The sequence below is a fragment of the Hyla sarda genome, chromosome 3, assembly GCF_029499605.1.
Source record: "Hyla sarda isolate aHylSar1 chromosome 3, aHylSar1.hap1, whole genome shotgun sequence".
NCBI classification, from domain to species: domain Eukaryota; kingdom Metazoa; phylum Chordata; class Amphibia; order Anura; family Hylidae; genus Hyla; species Hyla sarda.
The window spans coordinates 132,183,782-132,194,034 of record NC_079191.1 but is presented as its reverse complement, the minus strand read 5'-3'; the positions used below and the strand labels follow the sequence as shown (position 1 = coordinate 132,194,034).

General features: G+C 44.1%; 1 protein-coding gene across 1 annotated transcript; it reads right to left on the bottom strand.

Moving 5' to 3' along the window:
• Nucleotides 1–539: 539 nt before the first annotated feature.
• On the bottom strand, nucleotides 540–9,111 carry C3H3orf80 (chromosome 3 C3orf80 homolog). The gene has a single exon (XM_056565069.1). It carries the CDS (start codon nucleotides 6,070–6,072, stop codon nucleotides 5,494–5,496), a length of 579 nt encoding a protein of 192 aa, XP_056421044.1. The 5' UTR covers nucleotides 6,073–9,111; the 3' UTR covers nucleotides 540–5,493.
• Between the last annotated feature and the right edge of the window lie 1,142 nt (nucleotides 9,112–10,253).

The window sequence follows — 10,253 nt, the reverse complement described above, 5'->3', positions numbered from 1 at the left end:
ATACTTTTGCCTTCTCCTTGTATTTCAAGATGCAGTAACCATTTCTATTTATCCATTTGTTATTTCATCATTGTTTACCAATGTTTACTTTGACTTGTGTCTTAATGGATTATAATGTTATAGTTATATGTTCAAGATTGATAGGGGTTGTCCAGAAATAGAAGAAAAAAAAAAAGATAATTTTTTTTTCCCCACAAAACATTAGCACTCTTGTCCATGGGCTGTATATGGTATGGTGGCACATCGTTTATCATTTCAATATAACTGATACAGGACAAAAGCGCCACTGGTTTATGGGAAAAAAGCAAACCTTTATTCTAATGCTGGACAATCCCTTTAACTTTAATTTCTTGTAAATTACATTGCAGTTTTTGGTCTTTGCCATCAATAAAATTATCCCAAACATGCCGCATATAGAAAACAGAAGCTGCATTTTCTGAACAATGGAGGTAAGGATCCAGCATGTCCGAGGTTCCCATTCACTTCTTTCTATGTTTTGGCCTATGAAATGCTTCATTTTATAAAAACACCAACTTCAAATATATAACCACTGATGTTATCTCTGCCACTTGTCATCTTTATTTAGACTGCAACTCACTTGTCAGAGTACAAAGGGAACCACTTCGGCCCCCACAGTTAAAACCAGGCCCTTACTAGAAGAGAATAAAATTAGCTGCCAAACCGGTAGGTTTTCCATAGAAATCAACAACTACACAGAAACAAGTTTAAAGATAATTAATTCAGATCAATAATAAATAAATAAAAAGTTATATTTGCAGAATAAATCTTACTTATATAAGGCTACATAAATATATCGGAAATGATTTCTTGCTTTGAAGGCCTGAGCAAAATCAAAATATGATAAGGCAGTGATAGGTAAATGCGCTGTTCAGCCTTGATAACCTTTTTTAATGGTTTATGAGTGAGGCAGAGATCACAGTGAAGATCCCAATCTCAAAGGAGTCATCATGGATTCAAAACACAGCCTACTTTTTCTTCCCAGAAAAAATGTCACTCTTGCCCATGAGCTGTTTCTGGTATTACAACACAGCCCCATTCAAAGGATAGGGACTGCTTCAATTCCAAAACTTCCCATACACAAAAGTTGCATTGATACTATAAGAAAGCAGATATGTTTTTCTAATGTCTGATAACTCCTTTAAAGGGGTACTCCACTGACCAGCCTTCCGGCTGAGTTCGGAACATTTAGTTCTGAATGCTGTGCACGCGCTGCGGGGGGCAGCCACACCCCCTCATGATGTCAGGTCACGCCCCAATACAAGTCTATGGGAGGGGGCATAACGACCGCTATGCCCCCTTCCATAGACTTGCATTGAGGGGGCATTGCCTGATGGCACAAGGGGGAATGGCTGACCCAGCAGCGCACACACAGCGTTTGGAACATTAGTTCTGAATGCAGCTGGAAGGCTGGCCAGTGGAGTACCCCTTTAATATGTGGGAATTGCAATTAAAGCGTACCTGTCACCAAACTAAACTTTTAATATATTATTCCTTATGTACTTATAAGACACTTTGCTATTCCTTGCTGTAAAAATTCTCAACCTTTATGGGGGAGATTTATCAAAACCTCTGCAGAGGAAAAGTTGTCCAGTTGCCCATAGCAACCAATCAGATTGCTTCTTTCATTTTGCAGAGGCCTTGTTAAAAATGAAAGAAGCGAGCTGATTGGTTGCTAAGGGCAACTGGGCAACTTTTCCTATGCACAGGTTTTGATAAATCTCCCCCTATATGTTTTTAATGTAGCCACTAGGTGGCTCTGTTCTGTTCCCTGCCACAAGTCAAACAGTTTGGTCTCCTCCTGGCCTGGCAGGAGACCAAACTCAGGAAGTGCATGGCAGGGCACAGCTCTCTCAGGCTTCAGTGACGTTGCGCCTGCTGGGGAAAACCCACTTTCTCCTGCTGGGAGCTCACATAATGTGAGCAAGGGGAAAGGTATGATACAGAGCTTAGCTTGGGAAAAAAATTTAAGGGCAGGAGAGATGTTAGGAGTAGTTAGGAAAAATAATCTGAGTTAGTTTAGAAAATATGGTTTGATGATAGGTACTCTTTAAGTAAAGAAGAAAAAAGTTACATTTTGGCTGCAGAAGCCATTCATAAAACATTCATGAATTCACTGTATGGTGGCCTTTTATTTGATTGCATAAGAACAAACCTTTAAAGTGTACACCTAATGAAGGTTCCTGTGGCAGAATATGTCTTTAAATGTTATAGCACCTACTAAGCCCAAGACTTCAGTGATCAGGTTACGTATTTGCCGGAAGTCCTGTAGACTTGCATGGGACTTCTGGCAAATCTGCATCCTGATCACTGAAGCTTCTCGCAATTCTTGGGCTCGGAAGTTGCTGTGGAATTTAAAGACATATCCTGCCGCTGGAGCCATCATCAGAAATACGCGTTAAAGGAAAACTCCAGTCACAAATGAAACATTGTAACAATCAATTGGTTTGTGTTTCCCCAATTTGCATTCTATATGGAGGCTTTGTTGTTCATTTGTTTTCTGATACAGTATGGTTTCTACAGCAAATATGGGTCTTAACCAACTTGTGTTATTTTCCTACATAGGTTCAGTAGGAATAAAGACCATTATGTGATAACTCCCTAGGAAAGAATTAGGGCCATATTACATGGGGCAGTTATCAGCCGAATAGATTATATCACCCCCTATGTAATAAGTCTAGCGATCAGCCCATAAACAAGAAAACATTATTTCATTGGCTGATTGCTTTCTTGTTCGTCGGTGCACATCACCCTGTGTAATAGGGCACATGCAGCCGATGAACGATAGAAGGGATACATGAATGATGCAGTAATCATATGTGTGGCCCTGCATGCTCAATAACAAGCCATATAATATAGGCTCTTTAAACGAGCACCGATCCAGGAGATTGGCGTTCATATTGGGCAGAGGTTGGGCTGTGTAATACAGCCCTTAAAAAACTATTATTGGTAATTATTATATGACCTAAATAAGGGAACAAGTTAAGGTGCTCATACATCTTTAATAGCTGTCAGCTGTACACTCACCTCTGATGAGCATGCATGCATTTTCAATGAAAAGAGGGAAGTAAGCCACTGTCAGACAATTCTGGTGGCAGCTTACTTATATGAGATTTATCATGTCCTATTCCTTCTTTTGGGAGTGCACGGTAATATTGGCCGGTACAGCTGTCTTTTCTTTCTTGTACATGGGGACTCTAAGGTATTCATCTGCATGCATTCTGAGACTTTCCAGCCCTATAATCATTATGCGGTGACTGAAGTTTTCCTTTAACTGACTGTATAAATGGAGGCAGGCAACACCTGCTCCTACGTACTTCTGAATTTCCAAGACAATATGTACTTCTCCAAGCAATTTAAGCCCACATAAATCGCATTGCTGTGCATTGCTGGACTGCATCATTATGTTCATACAGTGCAATAATGTCCAATCTCCCAACCCTAGAAAACATTCTGGATTTTAATGTGCGCCTATGGTTACATCCAAAATGAATCACAGCAGATAGTCAGGCACCTGACAAAGGTCTATGGCTTATATATATATTTTTCTTGAAGTACAAAACTTCAGTTAAAGGCACCAAGGAGTTTACCATCATATAATCGAGAGCAGATTGCTATGTTAGTAAACAATTCCTAAGTACCCCACTCTGTCTTCAGAGTGCCTTATTGCCTGCAGTAGTGAGAAGTGATTAAAGCATAACATTAAACAGAATAACATATCTCTCAGGCACTTGCGATATAACTCATATATAACAAGATGTAATGCAATGTAGCGTAATTTGTTGGTTCTGTTTCTAGTGTTGTCCCATTCCAGGAGTTTCTAGTAAATTGATATCTAGGAGTTTATTGATTATCCTGTAAAGGATGGAAGCAGTTTCTACTGACAAAGGCTTCTGCCAGAGACTGGTATTGCAGAGGGCTGAATGCTGAGGACTGCATCCAATGGAGGAAGGGGCAACAGCAGCAAATCCTCTAACTTTGTCTTGAGAAGTAAAAAAGCCCTCTAAAGGCCCCAGTATACCAACCAATCCTAAAAGCTAGTATATAAGGGTGTTCTGGTATTTGGATAGCCAAAAACAAAGATTGCATTTCAGACAAGAAGAGGCAAGACAATGGGATGCATACACAGATCAAACAGGTCCAGAGCAGAGATAATCCATTAGCTGCCAAGAGAAACCTACAGTAAAACTGCAGTCAGGAGACTAGAGAGGTATTTAAATCATAGCGAGCGCTGCACATGAGGCAAATAATGCAACCCTATGAAGGGTCCATGCAGTCCTGTGCTGGGAGAATGGATCACACAGGCAGAACATTACCACTGCAGCATGTACAGGAGGGTGGTGAGAGCTCGATGAGAAGCTGATGATTTTTAGGCCTCTTCTTCAAGTCTATTTGTATATTATGTTGCATCAAAATAGAATTATTTATCTTTTCAGATGTTTTAAATAAAATATAGGTTCCCAATTTTAGCAAATACAGCAGAACAGTTGTAGCTCAGTAAACTTAAGGTGAACTGCAACCACCTCCTCAGTGAAAATAACCAGAGACTACACAGCAGTCCCTACATTTAGTGCTACACTCCATGACTGGGACATCTTATATCACACAGGGGTAAGAAGTGCAAGCAGCTAGGGATGTGCTTCTGACCACAGTCATTATTCAGGTAGCCACTGGCTCTATAGGATATCCCAGTCTGACTATTGTGCTAGAGGCTTGAGAGCAGACTGAAGAGCAATCTACTGTACTGTGATGAGGCTATCTCTTACCTCTGATAGAACAATATGACATAGAGGGCATTGCAGGACAATGAACAGAATGAAGCAGACTACAGTACAAGACCAACATACAATGACTGCATGATGACAATCAGATGGACGCTGCAACAGATGGGAAATGCAAGTCGTCTCCCCAATTAGAACAGTGTCCCCATAAAGTGAAGACCACGTTACTGGTTAATTTGAACCACTAAGGTGAGGACAGGGACAATCCTTAAGGAAACTGTTCCCATCCTACAAAATAAAGATATATTTCCCATTGTAGGGATCCATGATCACTACACACTATAGTAAGTATGAATAGTGATCAAACAGGACATTTTTTTTTTTTTTGGCAATTCATGTAAATTTTTTATCAAATTTTTACCAATGATTATTCCCGTCTACACATGAGTTACTATTAAACCATTCCTGGTCAAATCATAGGGAAACCACTATGAGCCAAAACAAGTTAACAATGGTGGAAATGGATTAAAGAATGGTACACGGATGCAAGCCAATGACAGCAATAGGGATCTGGTTTGTTGTAGATCATGTCAGTGATCGCCCCAATCTGTCTAATAGTTTGGTTCCCCAAGAATGGGAGAATGCAACTGATCCCATCCTCCAGCTTAATGGATATAAAGATTCAATACTACGACCCCTCCAAGCTCCACGTCAATGAGAATAAGGGGGCATGCAAAGACCCCCCAGCTCCAGTTCAATGCGAATAGGGGGGCAAAGCCCCTGGCCCTTCCTCTTGCACCGGGATCTGGGACACTGGCAGTATGACCTGGCCGGGTCTCATGGACTCCTCATAGGTGGGCAGGTACTTGACCTCCTCATAGCTGGGCAGTTGCAGCAGCACAGGGGACGAGATGATGCGCAGCTCATGCTCGGACAGGTGCCGGACACTGTCTATCAGAGAGTCCTGGGAGCTGGTCTCATTGAGGAGCCCGGGCCCCCCTGTGCTCCGCGGCTGGGGCCGGGTGTACCTGCGGGGACTGGGGCAGATCATGCGCTGCAGGAAGTAGCCGATGGCAAACAGCACCAGGAGGATGAGCAGCCCGGAGAGCTTCCTGACAAACCAGCCCACATTGTCCAGGAAAGTGTGGAAGGGCAGCTGGCAGCACTTGATCTCCGTGTGACTGACGTTCCCGAACACACAGCAGCCTTCCCTGTCCCCGCACAGCAGATCCCCGCAGCTCCAGCCTGCCTGCGACTCGTGCAGCAGCTCAGCCCCCAGCAGCAGCGCCGTAATCAGCAGCACGGAGCCCTCCGGGGAGCAGCACTGCACCATCCTCAGCGGCGGGGAGCAGGCACACTGCAGCAGGCACTGGAGCTCGGCAAGTGTCACCAGCAGCAGCAGCAGCAGCCGCCTCACATCTTCACCAGTCTATAGGGAGGGGAGGTGAGGGCTGGAGAGCTGCAGCCCCCTGCAATACACTCACTGCTACTGCTGACGATGAGGAGGGGAGTCCTGCCTTAGGTTCCTCGTCTCAGTGACCTTGGACTCAGACAACTTGATTCTTTCCTGAGCTCTGGTGTGCACAGCAGCTTCAGTTATCCAAGCCAGCCCATCATCATCAGATGGCAGTGCCCATGTACCATACACCCTGCACTGCCAATGCCTGCTGCTGGCTCTAACTCTAGCATGAACATGGGAAAGTTTTCTGTGCTGCTGTAGCAGGATCGTTACTGCTGTATATAGGTAACCTTCTAGCATGTGAATGACAGGTATATGATGGGGCTGTACACATAGCTATGTATGCAGCAGAGAGCTGTCCATGGTGCACACAGCAGTGACATTTCATCAGAAACCTATAGTCTAGGTGAGACAGGACTTAGCCTATCTATATTATACTCTGGATGGAAAAGGATTAGTGACAACCACTGCCAATCCTTACAGCTTACCTGTAGCCACTCTCCTGGATCAATACTGTTGTGTCATAATATATATAAGAACTTTCCACATTTTATGGCCTAGAGACAATGATGTTCTATTCTAGCCTATGCTGATATATTTTCGCTACCATTGAGTATGTTTCTATGTAGATGTAAAACACAGGTATCTGCATTGAAGTGTAGCACCTGCCAAATGTGGAATCCAAGTCTGTGCCTGAATGGAGTCTGCCAGCTCCTAACCATGGGAAGGAATCATTGGAGAGATCAAGTTAGTTGACCAACTTTGTGGATTAAAGGGGTAGTGGTGAAAAACCAACAGGATAGGGGATAAGTTTCAGATCGCAGGGGGTCCAACCACAGTCCACTTTTCAGTTCATGCCTCCTGACTGATTTTTTGCTCACTTTTGAATGCTGGTGGAGCTTTCACTCTAGTGGTAGCATAGAGTCTACAACCCACACAAGTGGCTCAGGTAGTGCAGCTCATCCAGGATGGCACATCAATGCGAGCTGTGACAAGAAGGTTTGCTGTGTCTGTTAGCTTAGTGTCCAGAGCATGGAGGCGCTACCAGGAGACAGGCCAGTACATCAGAAGACGTGGAGGAGGGCAACAAGCCAACACCAGGACTGCTACCTCCGCCTTTGTGCAAGGAGGAGCTTTGCCAGAGCCCTGAAAAATGACCTCCAGCAGGCCACAAATGTGCATGTGTCCACTCAAATGGTCAGAAATAGACTCCATGAGGGTGGTATGAGGGCCTGATGTCAACAAATGGGGGGTTTGTGCTTACGGCCCAACCCTGTGCAGGACATTTGGCATTTGCCAGGGAAAACCAGGATTGGCAAATTCGCCACGGGGCGCCCTGTGCTCTTCACAGATTAAAGCAGGTCCACACTGAGCACATGTGACAGATGTGACAGAGTCTGGAGATGCCGTGGAGAATGTTCTGCTGCCTGCAACATCCTCCAACATGACCAATTTAGCAGTGGGTCAGTAATGGTGTGGGGTGGCATTTCTTTGGGGGACCGAACAGCCCTCCATGTGCTTGCCAGAGGTAGCCTGACTGCCATTAGGTACCGAGATGAGATCTTCAGACCCCTTGTGAGACAATATGCTAGTGTGGTTGGCCCTGGGTTCCTCCTAATACAAGACAATGCTAGGCCTCATGTGATTGGAGTATGTCAGCAGTTCCAGCAAGATGAAGGCGTTGATGCTATGGACTGGCCCACCCGTTCCCCAGACCTGAATCCGAATGAGCACATCTGGGACATCATGTCTCGTTCTATTCACCAATACCACGTTGCACCACAGACTGTCCAGGAGTTGGCGGATGCTTTAGTCCAGGTCTGGGAGGACATCCCTCAGGAGACCAACCGCCACCTCATAAGGAGCATTGTAAATTGCCGTGATGTGGCTAGTGGGCTTGCACTTCATGATCATAAAGTACACTAACAACCTGTTAGTTTAATAAATGTTGCTGAGAAGCATTAGATCATTGTGCATGTTGTGGAAGTGCGAACATGTCTGTATTCTTTATTTGAATTCACATTGTGTTTTCTATCCCTCTCTCTTTTTTTGTTGTTTTTACTTGGTCTGCACTCTGCCCCTCAGCCCAGCCCTATATAAATTAGCGGGAATGTTGCACAGGGCCCCTTCCTTTCTGGCAGCCTCCCAGTCTGACTGGGAGCATATGGTAAGTGAGATTTTACACCTTGTTCACCCTGGTGTGGTGCTATGCGGCATCCATTGCTGCCGCGGCACCGTGTCTATGCGTAGGCACGGGACTGGTTTGAGTGGCAATGGGTCTGCTCTGCCAGTGGGTCGTTCCCCCTGTGGGCACTGGTGTTGTGGCAGTGGTGGTCATGCTATGCCATTTTATGCTAGGGACGTTAGGGACCCACTACTTACAGGTGGCCGTGACGTGGCTAGTGGGCTTGCACTTCATGATCATAAAGTACACGAACGCCCTGTTAATTTAATAAATGTTGCTGAGAAGCATTAGATCGTTGTGGATGTGCGACCATGTCTGTTTTCTCTATTTGAATTCATATTTCATACGATCTAGGGTGTGTTATCTTAGTGTTCCCTTTATTTTTTTGAGCAGTGTATAAGGCTTCATTGTGAGAATAAATCTAAGGTGTAGGATATGTCTCTTTGGCACTGATCTGCTTAAAGTTTAGGTAACATTATGTCATAACCAATTTATGTAGGCAGAGCTCTCCTCTATGTGAAGAAGTTGTACATAAGACATGAATTTAACCCTTTAATGATTAGGTATGTGTTTTTTGCCTCTGCGCATCTCAATAGTTGTGATGTATGTTTGCTTTTTCTATTTGGGGGGTAGAAATAAATTATATAATTTTTTGTGACATGAATAGCAAAAAGCATTTTTAGAATTTACATCTTTACAGTCCTCATTTTTTACTGTGCGTAATACGTTTATAATTTTATTTGTCAGTTGTGTGGATATCTAATAAGTTTTTGTTTCTAAATAATCAACTGTATTTATTTATTTTTTATTACAATTTTTAATCCCTTCAGGAATGACTATTTTACCACTTTATTTTATAATAGATGATAGATAATTTTATAATAGATAATACTTAGTATATTCCTGTGTGCTAAAACACCTCGAGCAAAATCACTATGAGTTGGGCAGCACTCTCCTTAGGAATCCTCCAGAATCATAAACTAAATGTCTAGAAAATCTCCGCTCACCCCTAAAAAAAAAACTAAATATCTGGCTCTATTAATAGGTAATACATCTCTTAATGCATGGTTTAAAAGGAATCTGTCATATGTATAACCCGCATTAACTTGACTGTTACCATGGCTGGTACAAGGATTTTTGTGGATAATTTTGCCGCCCCCTTTAAAACACCTATTGTTTCAGCCTTTTGACACACCCCACCTTATTACTGGGTTGACACAATATAGGGTGATAAGAGATTTTCTGTATACAGTGGTCCCTCAACATACGATGGTAATCCGTTCCAAATGAACCATCGTTTGTTGAAACCATCGTAAGTTGAGGGATCCGTGCAATGTAAAGAATAGGAAGTTGTACTCACCTTTCCCTGCCGCTCCGTACCGTCACCGCTCTACACCGCTGCCCTGGATGTCGCCCTCCATCGCTGTCGCCACGTCCCCGTGATGTCCCCCTGGCTCCGGACGTCTCTGCTTCTCCGGGATCGTCGCTCTTACGTCGCCGTCATCACGTCACTACGCACGCCGCTCCTATTGCATGACGGGACGGTGTGCGCGGTGACGTGATGATGACTATGGAGAGTGCCGGCGATGGATGGGATCCCGAAAAGGACGCTCTGGAGCCCCGAGGACAGGTAAGAGACATCACCGGAGCTCACAGGGCACTGTAAACTGCTATCCGGCGGCAGCTGAAGCAGTCAGCGCTGCCGGATAGCCGTTTATGCGATGGCCCTGACATACAAAAGCATCGTATGTTGATGCTGCCTTCAACATGCGATGGCCTCTGAGAGGCCATCGTATGTTGAAATGATCATATGTCGGGGCTTTCGTAGGTCGGGGGGGTCACTGTAAATAGTTTATGATTGCTGTGGATT